Source organism: Lepidochelys kempii, chromosome 3, assembly GCF_965140265.1.
Source record: "Lepidochelys kempii isolate rLepKem1 chromosome 3, rLepKem1.hap2, whole genome shotgun sequence".
Classification (NCBI taxonomy): domain Eukaryota; kingdom Metazoa; phylum Chordata; order Testudines; family Cheloniidae; genus Lepidochelys; species Lepidochelys kempii.
The window spans coordinates 11,826,697-11,853,628 of NC_133258.1; the positions used below are offsets into that span (position 1 = coordinate 11,826,697).

A 26,932-nucleotide genomic window follows, 5' to 3' on the forward strand; every position below is an offset into this window, starting at 1 on the left:
GCATCTGAGCAATCTCAATCATTAATGAATGGATAGATATGATCAAAAATATTAGTTTCATCAACATCAAAACATTTAATGGGAATGTGTCTATTCTGATTAAATTTTCAATGGAAGAACATCAACACAATTCTTTTTTACTTTCTCATTTCAGTGATGAAGAAATATTTTATTCTGATAAGGTAAAAAACATTTAGTTTCAACTTTACCATGTCATTTTGACTTATACATTTTAATATTTTATATATATATATATATATATAAATCATATTTATATGTGTAATATGTTATAACGTTTCAGCATTATCCAAACAACATGTTTTAACCTTATCAAAATTAAATAATTTGACATTATTGAAACAAAACATCTGATGGTTCCAAATCAAATTTTGGGGGGATTTTTGTTCTATGGTGAATTTCAAAATTTAGATTTTTTTGTTCGGATTCGGAGTGAAAACAAATGTCAGCATTTCAATTTTTCAGCCAGCGGCATCGGTGGATTTTATCCTCACAGCGTCCTCTGGGAATGCATTCTCCCCATGGTACCCGTGGGACATTAATCTGCTCTGTGCCTTGAGCAACTTGTGCTGGTCACACAGGACTGAGCAGGGATCTGAAGCCAGATGGATCGAATCATAAGCCACTGCCCAACTCACTGGCCCATTCTCCCTACCACGCCCCAGCCTTGTCCTATGGCTGTTGGCAGATGATGCTGGGTTGTAACTACTGGGAAGAACAAAATCCCAAACCCATCTGTCTCTCCCTTGCAGCAGGAATTCTCTTCTTGAAGTAGGCATGCCTCCCCCTGCTGCTGTCTCATATTTTCTTTGATACTGAGAAGCTGGAGGGGGCTTTCACTCAGGGAACTTCCAGGAGAATGGGGCAATACAGGTTCCTCAGGGCAGGATACTGGGGATGGATATACTCCTCCTTCATGTCCTCACAGTTAAGCAGTTATGTATAAGAAAAGACCCCTCAGGGCACAAATGAAAAGCTTTTTGCACTGGCTGTGGCGTCCAAGTGACAGAAAAAGCAGCTGTGTTTCAGTGAGAGCTGCCCACACACACAAATTTGGCCCGGAGTAGTAGAGGTGGGTGGAAAAATATCGCCCACTTTCTCTCAGAGCAGAAAACTGTTCCCTGTCTTTAGAAGCTGTGCTGCAGGAAAAGCAGAGAGCTCCCTTAATTCAGATGCAGGGTAGAGACTTTGTGAAAAGACAGAGACTAGACTGAGGATTAAAATTAAATGAGGGGGAAAAAACCCCCCAAATACCTCAGTCTGGGGTGTGAATTAGTAGGCTGTTAGTGAATGCTGAGGACTAGTTCTTCAGATCCATGCCTTCAGCTGCATGAGAGAAGTGGGGTATGTAGGTGTGATTTTTGTGTGCGCTGTTTTTGTATATTAACTATGGAGCAGCGGTAGCTGAGATCTAACAACAAATTAAAATCCTCTCTCTTTTTCAAGGAATGTGTTCCCAGTGGCCGCTTAGTCATTTGCTGTTTCTGACCTTTCCAAATTTTAGGAAGGGCAAAGTTAAGTTTGGGTAGGGAGTGTGAATTAGATAGGGTCAGAGTGAGTAATGAAAGATTATTACATGTCTCTGGATCTCTTAGGCATTACTTTCCAGACAGTTTAACACTGTTTTTATTCATTATTATTATTTAAGATATGTAGCTTTTGGAAAGATAATTTTTATATGATAGCTGGAATCTATTGAATTACATTTTCAACCATTACTCTCTTTAATGAAGTTTTCTTTGTTTGAGAATATAAAATAAAAGTAACCTTAACTGAGTGTGTCAAGTATCAGAGGGGTAGCTGTGTTAGTCTGTATCCACAAAAACAATGAGGAGTCCAGTGGCACCTTAAAGACTAACAGATGCATCTGAAGAAGTGAGTTTTTTACCCACGAAAGCTTATGCCCAAGTAAATCTGTTAGTCTTTAAAGTGCCACCGGACTCCTTGTTGTTTGTGCAAGTTCTGCCTTTTGTACATGGGAGGTAAAGAGCCTGACTTTCATTTACGCTAAATCCTTTTTAATCTGCTTTGGTAGGGCCGCTTTACACTTCCAGAGCAATGCAAAGAGGCCTGTAAAGAAGAATCAGGCCCAAATTATGCATTGAGTAATATAAACTCTGGGAGTGATTTACTGAGATTACCATCCCTAGTAGCCAATGAAGAGCTGTTCCCTACTGTGTATTTGGCCTGGTCTAAATGCAAAAATTAGGTCAATGTAGCTATGGTGCTCAAGGGTGTGAAAAATGCCGATCAACCCCCTGGTGTAGACGCAGCTAGGTCGATGGAAGAATACTTTTGTCAACCTTACTACCGTTGCTCGAGGAGGTGGATTTCCTAGAGTGACAGAAAACCCCCTTCCATTGAATTGGGAAGTGTCTACACTACGGTGCTGCACCAGCCTAGTTACAGCCCTATAGCTGTGCTGCTATAGCACCCATAGTTCAGGTATGACCTTTGCTAGTATTTTATATGCTGTCATTTTAAATGTTAAAGTTTCCTTCACTTCCCTTGGAAGATGATTCTGCAATCTTTCATTTTTTTAGCTTGGTAAAAATTTTCCATTTTTTTTTTAAATTGGAAACAAAAATTGTTACCAAAAAGAGTTTTCAGTAAAATAAAATAGGTTTTTCAGTTCAGTTTTAGGTAATTTTTTTAAAGAAGAATTTGTGTACTAAAAATGGTTTATGAAAAGCACACATTTTTCAGATTTTGGTTTCATTTTTTTTTTGTTGAAAAACCAAAACTTTTTTGGGTGAAATTGCAAAAACCATGAAATGTTTGTGAAATTTCTCAAAAATAATTGGCATTTTTCAGCCAGCTCTATTTGTTAATTCTTTCAATATTCCTGCCAGCCCTGATCAATTTCTTCAGATTTTTCTGCTTTTAAGGGACCGAGAGCTGAACAGTGAATTCCAGAGGGAGAGTTACTTCCCTTTTCTGTGACATGATACCCCTGTTGGTGCATTCCAAAATGGCAGTGGTCATCATTAAACAGTCAGTGTATATTCTGTGACACCATGGTTATTTCTTGTTCTGCAGACCTCAACATGGTTTTGAAGAGTGAGCACAGTCCTGAGAGTTACTCATGGGGAAATTAACCAACCATTTAAACTGACTTTCTCCTTCAAGTGATAGGGAGGTTGTCGACCACTGTCTTCCATCTTTTGCAATTGTGACAGAGTTGCAAAACTTTCAGTTTCCTTTGGATGCCACTCCTCTGGTGAAAAGAAAAAGGAGTATTTGTGGCACCTTAGAGACTAACCAATTTATTTGAGCATAAGCTTTCGTGAGCTACAGCTCACTTCATCGGATGCATACTGTGGAAAGTGTAAAAGATCTTTTTATATACACACAAAGCATGAAAAAATACCTCCTCCCACCCCACTCTCCTGCTGGTAATAGCTTATCTAAAGTGATCACTCTCCTTGCAATGTGTATGATAATCAAGGTGGGCCATTTCCAGCACAAATCCAGGGTTTAACACGAACGTCTGGGTGGGGGGAGGCGGGTTGGAAAAAACAAGGGGAAATAGGCTTGAATAGAGACTGGGAGTGGCTAAGTCATTATGCAAGGTAACCTAAGTTAATTGTATCCAATTTGCAAATGAATTCCAATTCAACAGTTTCTTGCGGGAGTCTGGATTTGAAGTTTTTTTGTTTTAATATTGCGACCTTTAGGTCTGAGATCGAGTGACCAGAGAGATTGAAGTGTTCTCTGACTGGTTTATGAATGTTATAATTCTTGACATCTGATTTGTGTCCATTGATTCTTTTATGTAGAGACTGTCCAGTTTGACCAATGTACATGGCAGAGGGGCATTGCTGGCACATGATGGCATATATCACATTGGTGGATGTGCAGGTGAACGAGCCTCTGATAGTGTGGCTGATGTTATTAGGCCCTGTGATGGTGTCCCCTGAATAGATATGTGGGCACAGCTGGCAATGGGCTTTGTTGCAAGGATACGTTCCTGGGTTAGTGGTTGTGTTGTGTGGTATGTGGTTGCTGGTGAGTATTTGCTTCAGGCTGGGGGGCTGTCTGTAGGCAAGGACTGGCCTGTCTCCTAAGATTTGTGAGAGTGTTGGGTCATCCTTCAGGATAGGATGTAGATCCCTAATAATGCATTGGAGGGGTTTTAGTTGGGGGCTGAAGGTGACTGCTAGTGGCGTTCTGTTATTTTCTTTGTTAGGCCTGTCCTGTAGTAGGTGACTTCTGGGAACTCTTCTGGCTCTATCAATCTGTTTCTTCACTTCCGCAGGTGGGTATTGTAGTTGTAAGAATGCTTGATAGAGCTCTTGTCGGTGTTTGTCTCTGTCCGAGGGGTTGGAGCAAATGCGGTTGTATCGCAGAGCTTGGCTGTAGACGATGGATCGTGTGGTGTGGTCAGGGTGAAAGCTGGAGGCATGTAGGTAGGAATAGCGGTCAGTAGGTTTCTGGTATAGGGTGGTGTTTGTGACCATCGTTTATTAGCACTGTAGTGTCCAGGAAGTGGATCTCTTGTGTGGACTGGACCAGGCTGAGGTTGATGGTGGGATGAAAATTGTTGAAATCCTGGTGGAATTCCTCAAGGGCTGCTTTTCCATGGGTCCAGATGATGATGATGTCATCAATACAGTGGAAGTAGAGTAGGGGCATTAGGGGACGAGAGCTGAGGAAGTGTTGTTCTAAGTCAGCCATAAAAATGTTGGCATACTGTGGGGCCATGCGGGTACCCATAGCAGTGCCGCTGATCTGAAGGTATACATTGTCCCCAAATGTAAAATAGTTATGGGTAAGGACAAAGTCAAAGTTCAGCCACCAGGTTAGCCGTGACATTATCGGGGATAGTGTTCTTGACGGCCTGTAGTCCATCTTTGTGTGGAATGTTGGTGTAGAGGGCTTCTACATCTATAGTGGCCAGGATAGTGTTATCAAGAAGATCACCGATGGATTGTAGTTTCCTCAGGAAGTCAGTTGTGTCTCGAAGGTAGCTGGGAGTGCTGGTAGCATAGGGCCTGAGGAGGAAGTCTACATAGCCAGACAATCCTGCTCTCAGGGTGCCAATGCCTGAGATGATGGGGCACCCAGGATTTCCAGGTTTATGGATCTTGGGTGGTAGATAGAATATCCCAGGTCAGGGTTCCAGGGGTGTGTCTGTGCGGATTTGATCTTGTGCTTTTTCAGGGAGTTTCTTGAGCAAATGCTGTAGTTTCTTTTGGTAACTCTCAGTGGGATCAGAGGGTAATGGCTTGTAGAAAGTGGTGTTGGAGAGCTGCCGAGCAGCCTCTTATTCATATTCCGACCTATTCATGACGACAACAGCACCTCCTTTGTCAGCCTTTTTTATTTTGATGTCAGAGTTGTTTCTGAGGCTGTGGATGGCATTGTGTTCTGGACGGCTGAGGTTATGGGGCAAGTGATGCTGCTTTTCCACAATTTTAGCCCGTGCACGTCAGCGGAAGCACTCTATGTAGAAGTCCAGTCTGCTGTTTCGACCTTCAGGAGGAGTCCACCTAGAATCCTTCTTTTTGTAGTGTTGGTAGGGAGGTCTCTGTGGATTAGTATGTTGTTCAGAGGTATGTTGGAAATATTCCTTGAGTCGGAGACGTTGAAAATAGGATTCTGGGTCACCACAGAACTGTATCATGTTTGTGGGGGTGGAGGGGCAGAAGGAGAGGCCCTGAGATAGGACAGCTGCTTCTGCTGGGCTGAGAGTATAGTTGGATAGGTTAACAATATTGCTGGGTGGGTTGAGGGAACCATTGCTGTGGCCCCTTGTGGCATGTAGTAGTTTAGAAAGTTTAGTGTCCTTTTTCTTTTGTAGAGAAGCAAAGTGTGTGTTGTAAATGGCTTGTCTAGTTTTAGTAAAGTTCGGCCACGAGGAAGTTTGTGTGGAAGGTTGATTTTTTTTATGAGAGTATCCATTTTTGACAGCTCATTCTTAATCTTTCCCTGTTTGCTGTAGAGGATGTTGATCAGGTGGTTCCGCAGTTTCTTTGAGAGCGTGTGGCACAAGCTGTCAGCATAGTCTGTGTGGTATGTAGATTGTAATGGATTTTTTACCTTCAGTCCTTTTGGTACGATGTCCATCTGTTTGCATTTGGAAAGGAAGATGATGTCTGTCTGTATCTGTACAAGTTTTTTCATGCAGTTGATAGATTTCCACTCCATACGGCTAAATGCAGTGCCTTGCATAATGACAGGTTTCAGAGTAACAGCCGTGTTAGTCTGTATTCGCAAAAAGAAAAGGAGTACTTGTGGCACCTTAGAGACTAACCCATTTATTTGAGCATAAGCTTTCGTGAGCTACAGCTCACTTCATCAGATGCATACTGTGGAAAGTGTAAAAGATCTTTTTATATACACACAAAGCATGAAAAAATACCTCCTCCCACCCCACTCTCCTGCTGGTAATAGCTTATCTAAAGGTTTCAGAGTAACAGCCGTGTTAGTCTGTATTCGCAAAAAGAAAAGGAGGACTTGTGGCACCTTAGAGACTAACCAATTTATTAGAGCATAAGCTTTCGTGAGCTACAGCTCACTTCCTCAGATCTGAGGAAGTGAGCTGTAGCTCACGAAAGCTTATGCTCTAATAAATTGGTTAGTCTCTAAGGTGCCACAAGTCCTCCTTTTCTTTTAGCTTATCTAAAGTGATCACTCTCCTTACAATGTGTATGATAATCAAGGTGGGCCATTTCCAGCACAAATCCAGGGTGTAACACGAACGTCTGGGGGGAGGGGAGGATAGGAAAAAACAAGGGGAAATAGGTTACCTTGCATAATGACTTAGCCACTCCCAGTCTCTATTCAAGCCTAAGTGAATTGGAATTAATTTGCAAATTGGATACAATTAAACAGTTTCTCGCTGGAGTCTGGATTTGAAGTTTTTTTGTTTTAATATTGCGACCTTTAGGTCTGAGATCGAGTGACCAGAGAGATTGAAGTGTTCTCCGACTGGTTTATGAATGTTTCTGGATCTCTTTCTTGATCTTCCTGGTTTGCCTGCGATCTTGCCTGATAGTATGAATGCCAGATTGAGTCGCTCGGTGATCGGCGGGCACTACTTCTGCAGAAGGATATTCTTCTCTAATCTCGGGTCTCAAGTAATTGTGCTCTTTTAAAATTTATCCTTATCACCTCATCATTTGTAGGCTGGTTATCCAGCAAATTGTAACATTCTTCTCTTCCCACCAAAAGGCTAATGTCCGAGGGCTGGTCTACATGGGGAACTCACACCCCTGAGAGGCGCAGCTATGCCGACCTAACCCCTGGTGTAGACAGCAATAGGACAACAGAAGAATTCTTTCGCAGACCTAGCTACTGCCTCTTGGGAAGGTGGATTATCTACGCTGACAGAAGTACCCCTCCTGTCGGCATAGATACTATCTACAGTGAAGTGTTGCAGCTGTGCTGATGTAGCAGGTTAAACATACCTGGGTCTCTGTGTCCTTTTAAAGTGTCCAGCTCTCTCCTCCCTACAGGAGGGTTAATCATATGTAGCACTTCAGCAGTCTAGCACGGATGTGTAACTTTAACTTTCAACAGCACAGAAAGCTTTGGATGTGTTTTCTGCAAGCTGTGTCTTTCTCTTGATTTCTTCATTGTGTCTTCTGTCTGATGTTATTAAACACCCTAAATAGGGGAGGCAATTCACTTGTTTCACCACTTTACTGTCTAGATGTAGATATTGTCTAGTCTACTTACCATACTTTTTGTCTTCCCAACATTAATAGACATTCCATATTTCTTGCTGGCATTATCCACAGCAATAAGCATGTTCTGAAATTCTTCCTAGTAGAAATGATGCCAACTAGGTCATTGGTTTTTACTATGTTGTTGTTTATGCCATTGACCTGTATACCCTAGTTGGTGTCTTCTAAACTTTTTCCTTCTGTGTGTAAGTCGAATAGTTGCGGGAAAAGGATGAAACCTTGGTGTAAACCTTCTTGATGCTGCAATACTCATATTTTGTAGTTCGTTGGGATTGTTGCAGACTTATGTAATCGTGGCCTACGTTTGCATGTACAGTACCATCTTTGGGCTTTCGTGGTATTTTCTATGGCCAGCAGTGCCACTATCTGCTCCACCACGCAATGTTAGTACTGTCATCAGATTGTCTGTGACTGCTTAATTAACAGGTCTCTGTGGTTATATCATATCTAAAGGCTGCTCCACTATCTGTAACCCATGGCTGTGCTCGGTGCCGATGAGAAGATTACTCAGACCTGCGTATGCTGCTGACAAGTTTTTTTTTTTTTTTTTTAATATCATTGCAACTCCTCCTTCATGCCTCTCTCCACCCAAATTAATGGATTCACTTTCCCCATTTGAACAATAGTGATTCTATTTTCTCACCTACTTCTGAGAATCAGTTGGTTAATGTCTGTATAAAGTGCTTTGAATTTATACAATGCTATATAAATGCAAAGTGAGTGTTGACTTTTTAATGGCAGATACTCTGTCAGACTACTGCTTGTAATATAGGATGGTTATGTGTTTAAGGAACTGGCCTGGGACTCACCAGATCTGATTAACTTCCCAGCTCTGCCACAGACTTCCTGAATGATCATGGACAACTCACTTAATCTCTGTGCCTCAACTTCCCATCTGTAAAATGGGGAGAATATTTCCTCTCTCCCATTCTTTGTCTTGTGTATTTTGACTCCAACCCTGCACCAGTATGCCAGTGCATTGTGAATTGCATGATCAGAGCCTCTTTGTAAACTTTTAAGGGAAGGACTCTCTCTCACTATGTGCTTGATCCAAAGCTCATTGAATTCTATGGCAAGACTCCCAGTGACTTCAGCTTTGGATCAGGCTCTTTGTGTGTGAACAGTGTTAGGCACAATGAAGCCCTGATCTCAGGTGGGGCCATTATGTCTTATTTTACTATAAATAAGGCATATCAAACTCTGTACCTGATTTGCTGGTATCAGTCCGGGTCTCTTTTGGCATTCCTAGTGGTCACAATTTGTTTTAAGTGGAAGATTATTTTTTTAGGCCAGAAAAAAATGGATTTATCCCCTAGGTTAATAATAATAAAAACAAATAAAAACAAACTTCTTTCTCAGACATCCCTCCCTGAAAGGGAAGGTTCTTTAAAAGAGTTCTTCTATTTGGTGTAGCGTTTCACTGGGAGGAAAAGTGGGCTCTGGTACTGTGTTTCACAGCCGAGATCAATACTGTTTCTCCCCCCCCCCCTTCTCTTTTCTGGTATGCTGAGAGGTTGGCAGAAAGGCTGGGCATGTGATCTGTTTTATAACTGAGGCCAGGGATGTGGCTGGTGAATTAATGATACAAGGAAACACACTGCTATCACTGCTCTTCGTCTAAAGGAGACACAGCTTTTGTTGGATGCAATTAATAATCAGGATGGGTAGAATTTTCAGAAGTGCCTAAATGACTTAGGAAGTCAAGTCCCAAAGGCAGTGAAGACTCCAGATTTATTTAGGTCCTTTTGAAAATACTTTACAGTTGCCGGGGGCTTACATGTTCAGAGCTGGGTTGTTCAGGCACCTTATTTAGGCACTTAAATTCAAGCAGCCTGATTTTTTCCACAAGATGCCACAGAAATACCTTTTGAAATTAATGGGAGCTGCAGATGTTCCAGATCCCTGAAAATCTGGCCATTTAGATGCTTAAATATCAATGCAATTGCCTAATTTTAGGAACCCCCATTTGAAAAAAAAATTACAGCACTAATGTTTTCCATGTTCTAAGGAGTTCAAGAAGCCACCTCAACCTATTTCAGTCAGTATGATCACACAGAACTGCTGACTTTAAATTTTTTCCACACTTCTATAGTATTCAAGAGATTGCTTCAGGAACTAGGTGTTAGAAATAAGGTGAAGTAACGTTAATACTGTGTTATAAGTCAAATCCAGCTAAGCCGTTAAACACGTGCTTAACAAAAAGCATCCACAAAGCGATCTCTCCATATCAGATCTCTCAGTTCTTGTCCTCAAGGGAAACCTGCACAACACCTTCAAAAGACAAGTGTAGGGACTTAAATTCATAACTCTCTGGACACCTGAAATTATGGCTCCTTACAACAATTTGTAACTTACTCACCCTCCTTTGTCCTATGACTGCAGAAGTGTTAATTTCCCACTTCATTTTAACTGGCTTCCTGCAACATGTGTTAACCCCAAATGTTTAACATTCTGTCCTGTCTTGTATTTAGCTGTGTCACTCTGATTACTTTTTCCAGACCTGAAGAAGAGCTCCGTGCAGCTCAAAAGCTTGTCCCGTCCATTAAAAGAGATTATCTCACCCAAATTGTCTTTCATTTAGCATTAGAATCATAGAATATCAGGGCTGGAAGGGACCTCAGGAGGTCATCTAGTCCAACCTCCTGCTCAAAGGAGGACTAATCCCCAATTTTTGGCCCAAATCCCTAATTCACAACCCTGGGTTTAGCAGGCCAATGCTCAAACCACTGAGCTACCCCTTGGTGAGCAAGCCCCCTGAGTTCAGCACATACTTATTCAGCAAAGCACTTAAGAATGGACTTAATCACCTGCTTAAAGTTATGCACATGCTTATGTACATTGCTGCATTGGGGCCTAGGTCTTGAACTATAAGACATTTCTGTAAAGACCAAATACGTCTCTAGTGAAGTCAGTGGAAAAGCTCTTATTGACTTCAGTGGGGCCAGGATCTGACCTAATGATTTTACTGGGTCTAATTGTCTGAAGGTGATGAGGATTTTACCTACAGGATACTGTTGGTATTGTAGGAAAGGAGAATGGTGTATTGAGGTTTAAATGTTAACATAGTCCAAATGGTACACTCACTTTGTACAACTATAGAAGACTGCAAGCCACTGGAGAATCAGGGCCCTACCTACTTGTCACCATTTATACTCTGTCTACATTTTGCATTTCACTTACATAGGAGAGTGAATCTAAACAGGTCAGTATCACTTTGTTTTCAGTAACAATGTTTAGCACTTATAAGATGGTTTACATTTTGAGAGTCCTGTGCAAAATTTAACGGTTTGTGCATAGTCAAAACGGATATTAAGTTCAAGAGCAGCTTAGTGTGGTCAGTACTCACAGGATCTGACTCTTACTATTAACCCAGAAGGTAGTTAAGTAGTATTATCCCATTTTTGAAGGTGGGGAAACTGAGTCACAGTGAGGTGAAGTGACTTGCTGAAAACCACAGTGTGAGGTGGTAACAGAGCCAGGATTGGAGATGAACTGTTCATAGAGCCTAGCTTCAGGATTTAATCCACTTTAACATGCTGCTTTAGGATGAATTACATCCCAGGTTGACCTGTAGTAGCACCGTGCTGTGCTCTTCAGGGTTCAGTATTTAAATACATTTCTATTAATTAGTTTAGTAGTATATTTTATTCCCTCTTTACCCAAATCTAAATTTTCGGTCTAAAGTATCCTTTTTGATTGTCCTTTTAACTGTGGAGCTGTTGCTTCAAATCTCAAGATTTGTTTTCCTGAGCTCATTTAATCATTAAAAATGAATTTAAATAATTAAGGCGCTCTACAGAGTCATCTATTTTTCAACACTTTTGAGTGTTTGTAGTGCAGTCCTTCTGGTGAAGAAGAACTTTTGATTAATCACAGCGGCTTTGTAATCAGTATCCTCCTGTCTTCAAAAAGCACATGTACCAGTTTCTATCAGTGAGACCTAGTCATTAAACAGGTATTTTCCCCATCACCGATATTTCTATTGTATGCTTTGTTGTCAAAGGAAAATGCTGGCAGAAAGACAGCATGCTGAAGGAATTCTCTGTGCACAGATCTTTTCATGGGCCTGCAGACACAGCCCTCAGGTATCTCCAAGGGACCATCCACCACCCATTCTTGATCTTCATGTGGAGTTCTGCTGGGTATCGGTGGCTTGAAGGGAATAGCGCCTAGGGAGATGTGCATCATCCCCTCCCCACTTTGCAAGGAGTCTACTCAGGAATTAATGCTGCCTGATACTGTATTACCAGCAGAAGATAGCCCATCTGCATAGTGGAGTCCCCATTTTAAGGGTGATTGTGGGACTGCTGCCCATGGGAGGAGCCATGCCAGCATAGATCCACCCTCAGCTGTGTTGACCAGGGCCCAGGGAAGGTCTACAGGGACGAGGGAGGCAGTACAGAGGTACAGGCTTGATGTGCAGATTGCCGTGTGCCTCCAAGACCCATGTGAATTTAGGGGGATCCATAAGATTTGGGGCCCAGACAGAGGGCAAACCCTGCTAACCTCATGGAAGAATTTGAAGGGAACCTTGAAAGTTGGACAGCTACTGACCTACAGAGTCTTTCTGCTCTACATCTGGGCCCAATTCCTTGATAGCACCAGAATCTATACATTAAGTGGTCCTAAAACCCCCCCCACAATAATTGCTCTTGGGTTTAAAGAGAGAGAAGTTCTTTCCCTGGTTTTGATTGAGCCGTGGAGTGGGGGGGAAAAAAAAAACTACCAGGCCATCAACGACTGAACTATTTTAAAGTCAAATAGCAGGCCAGTAGTAAAACCTTTTCTTGTTTGAGCCCCAGAGAGTTACTCTGTAACGGAGATGTTAGGACATCCACGTCATTTAACGTTGCTCCCTATGGTCAGGTTGGGTTGGGTTTTTACTGTTTCACTCTCTACCAATGCAAGCAGACAGTCATACTCTGTTCTCAGCTACAGTGATGCCAATCTGTACTAACCCTCTTGAAGCCAGTTGGCTCAATCCTCACACTTGATACAGCTGAGGGGCGAAAGAAAACTCTGTGCCCCTTTTCTGCTCTTCTCATCCTGGTCCACAGAGGGCTGATGTGGTGCAGTTTATGCCAATGGAGATATGTTGATTTCTGCGAGTTAAGGATCAGGTCTCTCACCTTTTGAGTTGTGCATGGGGGGAGGGAGGGAGAGAAAATCTGCTACGTTTAATCTCACTTTTATTAGGAACCCCCGCCAAACCTTTTAAAGTTAGAAGTAGAAGATTTTGTACCTAGTTGCTCTTTCATTCCTAATGTATCAAATGTACAAATAACTACTATACCACTACTGTGTCATCGATTCAAGACTATATATAAGTGTAATAATTAATAGAATATGTGGTCAGAAAATTAGCTAAAAACGAAATGATTTGGGTTTTGGCTAAGTTTTCAGTGGAAACTTTCACCTCTCCATTAAAAAAAAAACAAAAAAACTCAAACCCCAAACATTTTCAGGCAAAACCTGAGGCAGGGAAATCAATTTTTCAACCTAAAATCAAAAACTCTCTCAAAAAACTAGACACTTCCCACAAAACCCAATTTTTCAGTCAGCAAAAGTTTCAATAAGAATTTTTCAGCCAGGCCTGCATATTAATAGAGCTGACAGGAAAATGGTAAGTATGATTTGTGGGGAAAAATGTCAAATCAATTTTTTTAAATGCCACCCCAAATTAAAAAAAAGTTTAAAAAAATTTGAAAAACTAACTTTTTAAAAAAAGGTATATATTTGAAATCCAAAAGAACATGGTGTTTAAGGTTGTGTTTTTTCCTTTCCTTTCTTCCATAGTTTTGTCATCTTCCAGTGACAAAAAGGCAAAATGGGGACAAAAGTAGGGGGCAGGAAGAGGGAAAATAAGGGGCAAAAAGCCCAAACAAAAACATTTTGCAGTTTGGACCCCTCCCCGCCCCAGAAAAAAGTCAGAAGATTTTATGGGGAAAAAACAAGTTTAAAACTGTTTCCCAAGAAAGGGCATTTTTCATCAAAAATGTTTTGAATGGAAAAAAAAAAGTGTTTTGTTCCACTTAGTATCAACATTGCTTACCCTTGGAATGTTTCCCTACAAGATTCTATGTTATTTAAACATGGCAGATACACGGACATACATACAGACACGGAGTTGCTGCGAGCCAAGATTGCAGCGTGCTGAGGGAAGAAAAAAACAAAAACACCACACAAGGCTTTGCACTCTGTCAGTTGCTGTCAGGCTCTCTTTTATGGGAGTGCTAAAAATTCATGAGGTTCACTCAATAAAAGAGAGAAAATGAATAATAATGATCCTGCTGCCAATAAAAGAATGGAAGTAGGCAGATGCTGACAACCCTTCCTAGTGCAGCTGATTGTTGCAAGACAGGATTGCAAGACAGGATGGCTCAGTGGGCCAGATTCTCCATTGCCCCTGATCCTTGTGAAAATGGTTATTCTAGCGGTAGTATCTTACACCCACCTTGCACTGGTGTGAAGTTTGGCAACCGAGCCATCTCCGGAAAACGGTGAGCCCAAGACCCATCAGGGCAAATACTGACTGCTGGCACTTTGATACAGTACTGTAGGAGATGCTATGATAATGGGTGACATGCTTTGAATCAGTTGGATGTTTTATCAAAGTCCCCTTCATGTTGGTGTTATCAGTACACCTGGAACTTCATATGAAGGACAGGAGAACACTCCCATATCATGAGAGTCTGGCCCCGATTTGGAAAAACACTTTATATGAAAGATGCTTGACCAAACAAAGTCACATTGCATCGAATATGAGAGGTGCTGTATAAAACCACATTTTACTGTGTGGACTAGTGAGTTAGTTTTTAGTGTATTGACAGTTGCTACATGTCTTCATTTTATAGTGCATTTTTGTCCCTGGCACTGTCTCTGCAAAATGTAACTGGCTGATATTGCAGGATCAGGGCTTGGAGGAAATTTCTTTTAAGTGAAGTCAGCAGTTGTGAAAGGTGCCAGATTGACAACCCCACAGAATGACCAGGTGGGTGAGGTATTATCTTTTATTGGACCAACTTTTGTTGGTGAGAGACATGCTTTTGAGCTACACAGAGCTCTTCACCTAAGATGAGCTATTACCAGCAGGAGAGTGGGGGGGGGGGGAAAGTGAGGGGAGAAAACTGTCCCAAGCAGGAAGTACATCAGCAGTAGCAATACAGGATTACCCCGCAACACTTTCCCCAATATTCTTCTGCAATGGATTTGTCCAGTGGTCAGATTATTCATTGCAGATGAAACTCCTGCCACTTCTAGCTCTTCTGTCTGTCTGCAGGTAGTTTGCAAATCCATCCTGATTTCTGCAGATTTATTTGTATTATTCATAAGTATTCACTGGATAGTTCAGACACTTTCTTTTCTAGTCTCTGAGTTTCTTCCCAAACTGTTTCCTTCCTGAGTTTTGCTGTTTATAATCCTTGATGTGTAAGTTGTCTTCTGGTATTTTTTTCTGCTCTCTATGTGGATGGCAAATAGCGAAGAAACGCAGCCCCCCCCCCCCAGTGTGTGTCAATAATCTTGGATTTTAGCACACAAACTTTTGAAATTTGTTAATATTTTTACAAATGTACGATGGCCATCTGAATACTCAAGTAACATGATTACTTATTATTTGTATTACAGGGAGCCTACAGGTCTCCGCAGAGATTAAGGTCCTATTGTGCTATGCACTGCAGAAACACATAAGTGAATCTAGGGTTGACACACTAGATATATGGGACAAAGGAAGGATTATCAGCCCACATTTTACAGAGAGTCAAGTGACATGCCCAAGTCTTACAGGAAGTAAGTAGCAGAAGCAGGAGCTGAGTCTAGCTGTCTGCAGTCCCACTCCATTGTCCTAACTACATCAGCCATCCTTCCAATGTGTTGTACAGATTTGTGATTTTGTTTCTTCATTATTTTGTCAGTTCTGTTCTGTATTGTCAATGGCGTGCACTCACCTCTAATGAGCACCCATCCCAAGGTTGAGTGTAGGTTCAATTTTTTTCCCTCAATTTCCTCCACTCATGGTGCCCCTGTCAGCTGCTGTCCTTGTCAGGCAGGTCTTCGGTGACCCAGTCCTTTGGCCAAGTCACACTCTGTCCATGTGCAAAACAAACAAACCCTTTCTGAGTTAGGCCCCTTGTTGGACTGTATCTCAGTGCCCTCTGTAACATCTTTTTATCTGCAGCCCTATCCCTGGGCTGGATTTTTACTCAGTCCAACAGGGCCTATCACAGTACTCTGGTTCGAGCGGTCTCTCAGCCTCTTCTGGGCTCTCTCAAGTTGTCCCTGCTCTGATATGGAGCAGTTCCCAAGGACTCCCTCCTGGAGGCAATGTCTTTGCCCTCTTTGGACCTTTCTGGCCCCAACTCTTCTGCTGGGCCACTAAAAGTTCAGTTCCCCTTCTGGGGTGTGTCAAAGGACAAGACATTTCCTCTGTTGCCATTGGGGTGAATCCAGGCCCCCTCAAAGATCCAGGTCCCAGCCCAGGGACCCTATAGATAGCAGTCATCTGTCACACCCCTTTACATAAACTGCATCTCTGCTACAATTGCCTGGCCCACTTCCCCACAGTGCCAACACATTCTTTACCTTACCTCAAGGCCTTGTCCTGGTTGAGTCCCATCAGTCAGCCCAGAGCTCCTTCTTGTCCCATCCCCCCAGTCTCTGCCATCATTGCTCTGTCCTGGGTCCACACCATCAACTCTCCTCCAGCTCCAACAAGGAACTGAACTCATTAGGTCCTGCAGCTCTTTTTATACTAGCCTGTTGGGCCCTGATTGGCTGCTCCCTGCACCCCCTCATTGGCTGCTTCCTAACTCTAGGACATTTGGAGGACTTCTTTTCTGCTCCTCTCTGGGACGGAGTGTGGTAGGAGCCTGAGGCCTCCAGGCCGTTACATATATCTTATCATGTTGTGTCCCTTTCTTCACCTGCTGCTCCACCAGTGATACTAACCTTGACTGCCTGTTAATCCACTTCTCCCATGAGCGCTCTAGTAGGGAGGGAGAAAAATTAGCAAGTTATTTTGTTTTAAAAGAAACAACAAACAGGATAAAATGATTCCTTAATGTGTTGATTTCTATCTTAAGTAGAGCTTGGGTGTAATTATGGAATCCTTGACTCCATGTGGAAACAAAACAACTTTAAACAGTAACCAATTCTGGGTTTTGAACCCAGGCCTGCAGTATCCCAGGCAGCTGCCACCCTGCAGCTCTTTAGAGCTACTGGAAAAGGGGGCAGGTAAAACTCTAGCTGGCCAAGAGCTCCTGATTGGGAGAGATGTCTGGCTCCACCGATTGGCTCAAATGCAATATTTAAGCCAGAAGAAGGCACAGGAAGCTGTCTGAGCAACTAGGTGAATTTATGGCTGACTGCTGCTTTGAGACTCTGCATCCTTGCTTGCATCCTGAGCCGTGCCTTCCATCCTGTTTCTGCCCTCCTTATCGCAGATATCCATCTGCTGCTGGTTCCTGCTTACCTGTCTGGCTCCAGGTCCATGCTCACATGCCCTACCTCTGATCCTTGGTCTGACCCTTGACTCTATCTCAGGCTATGTCCTCCTGGCTCCAGTTTCTGGCTCCTGACTGCACGGTTAGGCCTGATTGCCCACTCCCTGGTCCTTACAGTAACCCAAGCTGGAAACATACTGTCCCCTTCAGACGGCATTCAACGATGGTTCAGAATAACAGGGTGCAAATGCCTGAGTTTTCTGTCATGCTAGTGTAAATCTATTGACTTCAGTGCAGTTACTCCTGGCTTACCCTAGTGCAAGTACGAGAAAAGTCATGCCAACAGACAGGGGGCTCTCAGAAAACAAAGGAGTAAACTAAGAGGAAAGCTTGCTTAAAATAATTGGAAAATGATTTATTGGATGCAACATCTACCCTTGGTGATTTCCGGTATTATTACTTTTCTTTAGTACAACCAGGGAGGACAGTAACTCGCTGTGGGCTAATGGTAAATTATGATCTATTGCAAAGGAGTGAGGGAAAATGTATCATAGGAGGTTCAATATGTGCCACATGCTCTCCCTGGTGCTGTTGCACAAGTCGGATCTCACTGGACACGTCTGTTTGAATGTCAGCTGGAGAAAAGGGAATGTAAAAAGTTAGAGCAAACGTCATCTATTGAAGAAAGAAGGGCAAAGTAAAGGTGTTGGTGACTGCGGGCTTTGGAGTGTGCCCACTTATGAGGGTGAGGAACTGGAAGCCAGGAGATTGTTCCCAACTTTACCGCTGATTTGATGTGTGACCTAAGGGTGGTGTAACTTTGCCTCTCCAGGGCCTCAAACATGTTTCCTTTGAAGTCAATAGAAGATTTGTCGTTGACACAATGAGGCCCAGGGTTTGGGTCTGTGGCCTGGTCTCCAGTATGGGGTTAGGATGAATTTAGCCACGTTAGGTCAATTTAAAAATGACCGTGTCCACACAACCAACCCCATTCCGTCGACCTAAAGGGCTCTTAAAATTGACTTCTGTACTTGTCCCCGTTGAGGGGAGTAGCACTAAAATCGACCTTGCTGGGTCGAATTTGGGGTAGCGCGGATGCAAATCAACGGTACTGGCCTCCGGGAGCCATCCCAGAGGGCTCCATTGTGAGCGCTCAGGACAGCACTTTCAACTTCGATGCACTAGCCAGGTACACAGGAAAAGCCTCGGGAACTTTTGAATTTCATGTCCTGTTGGGTCAGTGTGGTGAGCTCAGCAGCACTCAGCAGAACAGGTGACCATGCAGTCCCAGAATAGCAAACGAGCTCCAGCATGGACCGAAAGGGAGACACTGGATCTGATTGCTGTATGGGGAGAAGAATCTGTGCAGGCCGAACTCCGATCCAAAAGAAGAAATGCAAATATATTTGCCTAAATCTCACAGGGCTTGTTGGAGAGAGGCTACACCAGGGACAAACAGCAGTGCCGCTTGAAAGTTAAGGGGCTCAGGCAAGCCTACCAAAAGACAAAGGAGGCAAACGGTCACTCCGGGTCAGAGCCCCATACATGCCACTTCTATGAACAGCTGCATGCTATTCTAGGGGGGGACCCTACCACTATCCCACCACTGTCCGTGGACACCTGCAAGGAGGGAGTCTCACGCTGCACGGAGGAGCATTTTGTGGATGAGGAAGAGGAGGAGAATGCGCAGCAGGCAAGTGGTGAATCCGTTCTCCCTGGCAGCCAGGACCTTTTCATCACCCTGGAGCCAATACCCTCCCAAGGCGGGATTCCCGACCCTGAAGCCAGAGAAGGCACCTCTGGTGAGTGCACATTTGTAACTACAGTAAAGGGTTTAAAAGCAATAGTGTTCATGGTCACCTGGTTGAAATAGGGGAATTTTTGTAAGGGAACAGTAAAAGGACCCCGTTCAAGCTGGACTGTTTGCACTTGGCTAAAAGGGATCATCCCAGAGAATAGCCACACGGCGCGGGGGAGGGGTGAAGGGATCATCCCAGAGAATAGCCACGCGGTGGGGTGGGGGTAGGTGTGTGCTGGACGTCTACCCGAATACTGCAGCCCCTCCTTTTAAATGTGAAACCCAACCCACTGCTTGCTCTGGGAAAGGGGGGTGCTGCAGTTTGAAAACATTCCCACATGTTATGAAGGCGTAAGAAGCCAACCCAATTTTACTCCCTCAAGGTGCAAATGTTTCTACGCTCCCCCTATCATCTCTGTCCCTGAGGTTATCACAGATTAGAAGGCAAAAAACCCTGCACTTGTGATGACATGTTTTCTGAGCTCATGCAGTCCTCCCGCACTGATAGGGCACAACTTAAAGCATGGAGGCATTCAGTGGCAGAGTCCAGGAAAGAATTAAGTGAGCGGAGGCAGGACGCGATGCTGAAACTAATGGGGGAGCAAACGGACATGATGAAGCATCTGTTGGAGCTGCAGGAAAGCCAACAAGAGCACAGACCCCCACTGCATTCACTGTATAACCGCTTACCCTCCTCCCATGTTCCATAGCCTCCTCACCCAGTTGCCCAAGAATGCGGGGGGGAGGGGGGGAGGCTCTGGGCACCCAGCCACTCTACTCCAGAGGATGGCCCAAGCAACAGAAAGCTGTCATTCAAACAACGTAACATTGTTCTTCCCTCCTCCCCCACCCCACCCAGGCTATCTTGTCCGCTATCTCATTTTTTTTAATTAATAAAGAAAGAATGCATGGTTTCAAAACACTAGTTACTTTATTTTGAAGGGGGGGAGGGTGGTTGGCTTACAGGGAATTAAAATCAACAAAGGAGGCAGGTTTGCATCAAGGAGAAACACACACAACTGTCACACCGAAGCCTGGCCAGTCATGAAACTGTTTTTCAAAGCCTCTTTGATGCGCAGCATGCCTTGCTGTGCTCTTCTAATTGTCCTGGTGTCTGGCTGCTCAAAATCAGACACCAGGCGATTTGCTTCAACCTCCCACACCACCATAAATATCTCCCCCTTACTCTCACAGATATTATGGAGCACACAGCAAGCAGCAATAACAATGGGAATGTTGGTTGCTCTGAGGTCTGACCTAGTCAGCAAACAGCACCAGCGAGCTTTTTAGCATCCAAAGGCACATTCTACCACCGTTCTGCACTTGCTGAGCCTATAGTTGAACTGCTCCTTACTGCTGTCCAGTAAGGATGCCAGTGTAAGACTTCATGAGCCATGGGAGCAAGGGGTAGGCTGGGTCCCCAAGGACAACTATTAGCATTTCAACAACCCCAACGGTAATTTTCTGGTATGGGAAGTAAGTCCCTTCTTGCAGCTGCTCGAACAGTCCGGAGTTCCTAAAGTTCCTAAATACGCGAGTGTCATGCACCTTTCCCGGCCATCCCACGCTGATGTCGGTGAAATGTCCCTTGTGATCCACCAGTGCTTGCACTACCCCTTGAGAAGTACCCCTTGTGGTTTATGTACTAGTTGGCAAGGTGGTCCGGTGCCCAGATGGGGTATCACTCCACCACAGTTAGGGAACCCCATTGCAGCAAAGCCATCCAGTATGACCTGCGCATTTCCCAGAGTCACTACCCTTGATAACAGAATGTCAATGATTGCATTGGCTACTTGGATCACAGCAGCCCCCACAGTAGACTTCCCCACTCCAAACTGATTACCGACTGACTGCAAGCTTCCACAGGGCTATAACCACTCGCTTCTCAACTGTTAGTCAGCTCTCATCTTGGTATTCCTGCACTTCAGGGTGGGGGAAAGCAACTCACAGAGTTCCAGGAAAGTGTCCTTACGCAGCCACTGGGAATCATCCCATACCATTCCCCCCCCCCACCCCCACTGTTCCTCACACATTCTTGTCAACTGCTGGAAATGGCCCAGCTTGATTATCACTACAAAAGGTTTTTTTTCTCTCCTGCTGGTAATAGCTCACCTTACCTGATTGCTCTCGTTACAGTGTGTATGGTAACACCCATTATTTCATGTTCTCTGTGTATATAAAATCTCCCCACTGTATTTTCCACTGCATGCATCCGATGAAGTGAGCTGTAGCTAATGAAAGCTTATGCTCAAATAAATGTGTTAGTCTCTAAGTTTCCACAAGTCCTCCTTTTCTTTTATCCCATACCCGCAACACTATGCGGTCCCACCAGTCTGTGCTTGTTTGCCGGGCCCAGAATCGGCATTCCACTGTGTCAACCACCCCTACTGCCGCCATGATGTCCCAATTGCCACAGCCTGTGCTTTCAGGAACATCTGTGTCCATGTCCTCATCAAAATCCTCCTCGTTCTGGCGTCTCTTAGCTCGGTTCTGCACGTACTCCAGGATAATGCACAAGGCGTTTACAATGCTCACAACAGCAGTGGTGAGGGTGAGCTGAATGGGCTCCATGCTTGCCATGGTATGGCGTCTGCAGGAGAGCAGAGTTGCAGTGGAAGCAGTGGATGACGACAGTTAGCAGTCGTACAGCACCCAGGAGGACCAGAATGGATCCCCCGAGCTCGTCGCTGCGGAGCAGGAGAGCAGAGTTGCAGCAGAAGCGGTGTATGATGACAGTTAGCAGTCCTACTGCACCGTCTGCTGACAGTAGCACCCCGGACACAACAGCAGTGATGACTGAGCTGAGCGGGCTCCATGCTTGCTGTGGTATGGCGTCTGCACGGAAAAAAGGCGTGAAACGATTGACTAATGTTGCTTTCACAGAGGGAGGGGCGACTGACGACATGTACCCCAAACTACTTGAGACAATGTTTTTGCCCTATCAGGCATTGGGAGCTTAACCCAGATGCCTGCAGGGACTGCGGGTACTGTGGGATAGCTACCCAAAGTGCACCGCTGTGTAAGTCAATGCTAGCCATGGTAGTGGGGATGCACTCCGCCGACTTAATGTGCTTAGTGTGGACATATGCAATCGACTGTATAAAATCGATTTCTAAAAATCGACTTCCATAAGATCGACCTAATTTCATAGTGTAGACATACCCTGTGTCTCCTTTTACCCTTCTACTTGGGGATACCTCTAGGATCTGTCTTAGCAAGCTACTGTGAGGATTTGTAAATAAGTGTATTAAGTGGAGCTTAACATATTTTTTTTCTTGGAAAAAAGAGTTTTTGTGTTAAAAATTTTTATGATTTTCCCCCATGTTGTGGACAAAAGGTTTTAAATGCATTTTTTCTAAATAAAGTTTTTTATTTCATTTAAAAAAAATGAATTTTGAATGTTTTTTCATCTCCCTTTTGTCACTTATTTACTGACTTCCAGGAGGGAAAAGTGAGAAAAATAAAAGAACTACAAAAAGTGAGAACATGGGATTTTTTTCTCCTCACTTGGAATGGAACATTTTCAAAATTTCAAAAACATTCAGAAATGTGGTGAAAATTTTTCTTCAAAATTTTATTTGCAAAAAAGTCATTGTCAAAAAAGTGCCCTTGTTGAAAAATGACCAAAAATGTCATTGTCATTGAAATCTTATTTTCAACAACAATCACAAAAACAAGACCTTTTAGTAAAAAAAAAAAAAAAAAAAAAAAAAGGTTTCTACCAGGTCTTTTGTTTAGGTATATTGGGTCAAATCCTGGCTTCACTGAAGTAATGGCAAATTGCCTCTTGATTTCAATGGGGCCACACATTCCCCATTGACTTTATGCAGAACCTTTCACCAAGGATTTCAGAGTATTATTACCCTCAGTAGGTCATTTCCATTCCCTTATGCGTGGTCTACTCGAAAAAGTTAGGTTGACCCAGCCACATCGCTCAGTGGTGTGAAAAATCCACACCTCTGAGGAATGTAGTTGAGCCGACCTAACCCCGGGTGTAGACAGCACTAGGTGGATGGAAGAATTCTTCTGACGACTTAGCTACTGCTTCTCAGGTAGGTGGATTGCCTACGCCAACGGAAGGGGTCCTCCCATCTGCATAGGCAGTGTCTACACTGAAGCGCTACAGTGGCACAGGTGCTGTAGTGTTTCACATGTAGATGAGTCCTTAGATTTCATCTTCAGAGAGATACTTGTAATATAACAGGGGTCAGCGATCTTTGGCACATAGCCCGTCAGGGTAATCCAAAGGCCGGCCGCGAGACATTTTGTTTACATTGACCATCTGCAGGCATGGCCCCCGCAGCTCCCAGTGGCCACGGTTCACCATTCCCAGCCAATGGGAGCTGCGGGAAGCGGCAGGCCTCAGGGACGGTCAACGTAAACAAAATGTCTCGTGGCCCACCTTTGGATTACCCTTATGAGCCACATGCCGAAGGTTGCCGACCCCTGTACTATAACTATATTCTCAACGCTTCTTTGATGAGTCAATTTTAACTTAAGTCATATCCGCATTAAGGTTCTGTCTAGATAAGGATCCATATTATAGGGTTGAGACATGTTCCCAAAGCAGTGTGGAGAGATGCTATAATCAAGAGATAAAGGCAATGCCTCACTTTATTTTAATAAAAACAATGAGAAGTGCCCACAAAAGCTTATGCCCAAATAAATTTGTTAGTCTCTAAGGTGCCACAAGTACTCCTCGTTGTTTTTGCTGATACAGACTAACACGGCTTCCACTCTGAAACCTTTATTTTAATAGTTATTCATCAACATATTATTTAAGCCATATTCATTTCCTGACAGGATTATTCTGGCCAGAGGCTTTTTTCAAATGGTTTTAAAAGACAGAATGATCATGATATTTGTTATGTACCGTATCTGGTGCATTTCATCCCGAAGTATCCCAGAACACCCATGTGCAACCATCTCCTGGCAACCCTTCAACAGCACAGCATTACATTGCACAGCAGTTCAGGACAGGAAGCAAGAAAGCAGATGATATGAAATGGAAACTTATGAGTCATTTAAGATTGTTCGACTGTAATAATGTAGATTGGGATTTGGAGGGACATTTTCCATAAAAATGTGTAAAACAAAAAACAAAACAATGCAACAAAAATGTTCAGGAAAACTACAATAATTGCGTATAGCACTGCAATATCATTAACAATTCAGTATTTTTTTAATTATAGCTTAAAATGGCCAGATTTTCCCAGTTGGGGGCAATCACTAGTCTCTTGAATATATCAGCCATGGTGTTTTTTCTGTTCTCTGGTTTAGAGATGGCTGTGCAAATGCATCTGGCACAGACGCTCATTTTTGTGCATCTTCACAAGGCTTTCACTTTCCACAAAGATCCTTTTGAACAACCAACTACACTTGTTCTAATGTTTGCAGCAAATGAAATCAATGGAGTGGGAAAACCATGAATTTGCTGTGACAGTGTTTCTGTTTTATTAATCAACAAATGATCACAGATACTCTTTTGTAGCATTAGTCTAGCCACTGCTATAGCTGCAAGTCAGTGAATGACTGTAGCAAAAGCTATGTCTACACTTAAACCGCTACAGCGGCAGCACTTCTGTGTAGACACACTAAAGCAACAGGAAAGGTGCTCCCATTGCTGTAGTCAATACACCTCCCCGAGAGGTGGTAACAGTTCTTCCTACCTAGCTTACCTACACTTAATTACGTTGTTCAGGGGTATGGATTTTTCACGCCCCTTGAGGAACGTAGCTGAGTCCATGTAACTTTTTAGTGTACTCCTGGTCATAGTCTGAATGACTATCCAGTATTTTCTAAGCACCCAGCTAATGTGATTTGTCGAGTCCTCTTTTGTGACTGATAACTACCCAGTTCATTTCTTCATGTATCATTCCTAGGTTGGGTGCCAGAAGTGGTGTTCACACACCTGAAGTCAGCAGCTTGCGTTAACGACACTAGGCTATTCCTAGAGGAGCCTGTTGACTGGCAGCCTGGGGATGAAGTTATTGTGAGTGGAACCGGTCCTGGAGATACGTATCAGCAAGAGGAAATCGTCACAATTGAGGCAGTGAACAACACTGAGCTCTACCTTAGATCGCCTCTCAGGTTAGTGGGTTTCGGGGGATCCCAACGACAGATAGCTAACTTGGGGCTTGTCTACACAGGAAGTTATTCTTAATTAAGTATTCCTGGTTAACTCCCTATGTAGATGCTCTTATTCCAGAATAGTTAATCTGCTTTAATTATTACAGATTATTTTTCATGTGTAGAAAAAAAGTCAGTAAAGCATGGGAGTCAGGATCAGGAATTGCAGCAATTCCAATAAAAAGTGATGACGATAATATATAAATACCTTTCTTTGAGAAGTTTTACAGAAACTGTGACGTCACCCTGTAGTGATACATTCTGGTGTGCATCAAGAGCAAACCGAGAACCAGCCAGTGGACTTTGAACAATCTGTGGAGAGCTTTTTCATAGCAATTAAACCTTCAAAACTGTTATAAAAAACTCTACAACCTCAGGCACAAAACCAGCTTCTCACCCTTATTTATGATAATGAACCCTCCCCCCAAAAAACCCTCTGATGATATTTTACTGAACCTACTTAAAAAAAATTTACTCTTTGCAGGAGAGTAGAATTTGCAAAGCTGAGTTAGGTAACATTTATTTCTTAGTAGAATGACCCTATTGGATATTGAGCATATTTGTTTTGGTTTAATTTTCCTTTTCTTTGCCAGGGCACATACAGCGGGGGCATTTCCAAAAATAAAAAAACCCAACCCCAATATAATAAAAATGGTCATTCTTTTTGGATAGTGGTTTCTGAGATGGTCCTGGTTGCCCAGTACCGGTACTCTAGGCTTCCATGATGGAGATAACATTACAGATTACTCAGGTTACTAGAGGTTGATGCCCTTAATTATTAAAGTTGAGTACAGAATAAAATAATGTGTGGTAAGAGTGGGTATCTGTAAGTCCTATATTTGGTCTCTAGTTGCCTGAAAAATGCTGGCCAAGGAAACCAATATTTGGAGGTCATTAGGGCCCAATATATTCTGAATAGAGCTGGTCAACAATTTTCCAGTGAAACTATTTTTCACTGGAAAATTGGGTTTTTGACTAAATGAAAATTTTTCCAAAAAGTGTCTGTGGAAAATTTTGATTTTGTGGTGGTTGTTGATATTGTTGACTAACTGAATGGCCAAAACCAAAATATTTTGATTTGGAAATGCCCCTCCAGGGCCTCCCAGGAGCTGTAGTTTGATTGCCTCATGCCCCTAATCTGCTGTATTCACGGGGCTCTTGGCCAAACTACATCTCCCATGATGTACCATGGCTTGGGACTCATGTAATGCAGCACTTCCTGTCTCTGAGAGAGGAGACCACGTTTCAGCATGGGGGATGTAGTCCAACCAGGGAGCCTGGCCTATAGAAGAAAATAGGAGCATGAGGCAATCAAATGAAAATTGTCCTGAAATACCATGGTAACGTTTCCAACTAGAAATATGTTGGGTTTTGGCTAAAATATTTCATTATTTGAATTTCCACCAAAAATAAAAATTTTCTGTTCCCCTCTCACCCCGCCTCTTTTTTTTTTTTGACCAGCTATATTTCTGAATAGGATAGAGATAGGGTGGAATAAATGAACAAAGCTCAAACATGTAAAACCGCAACAAAAATATTACTAAACTAGTGAAGCCAGTGAGGATTTGCCAATGGTTGCAATGGCAATAGAATTGGGCCCCGTACCACAACTGTCTGAAATATGCAGGTGCCGCCTGAGAGCATAATTTGGCTCATACTCTTGAAGCTCAGCCTGGGTTCACTCTTGGTGAACGTTTCTATGAGCCTGATGTGAGTTTAGGGTCATAATGAAGGAACCTGGTGGATTCAGATTTCATTCTGATTATTATTATTATTATTATTATTATTATTTTTGCATAGAACCCATTGAAGCCTTTTTAAACCAACCAGAGTCTTTCCGTACTCCCAACCTCTTT

The 26,932-nt window shown here is 43.2% G+C and overlaps 1 protein-coding gene across 27 annotated transcripts in view; it reads left to right on the forward strand.

Moving 5' to 3' along the window:
• Positions 1 to 26,932, forward strand: part of PKHD1 (PKHD1 ciliary IPT domain containing fibrocystin/polyductin) — a 467,199-nt gene that overhangs the window by 170,954 nt on the left and 269,313 nt on the right. For all 27 annotated transcript variants that reach the window (XR_012157892.1, XR_012157891.1, XR_012157890.1 and 24 more), the window contains one exon: positions 24,830 to 25,037. Coding sequence is in view for 20 of the 27 variants with exons in the window: in XM_073335719.1 (XP_073191820.1) it covers positions 24,830 to 25,037 (208 nt within the window). In the remaining 7 variants the exon portion in view is untranslated. The remainder of the gene's footprint in view (positions 1 to 24,829; positions 25,038 to 26,932) is intronic.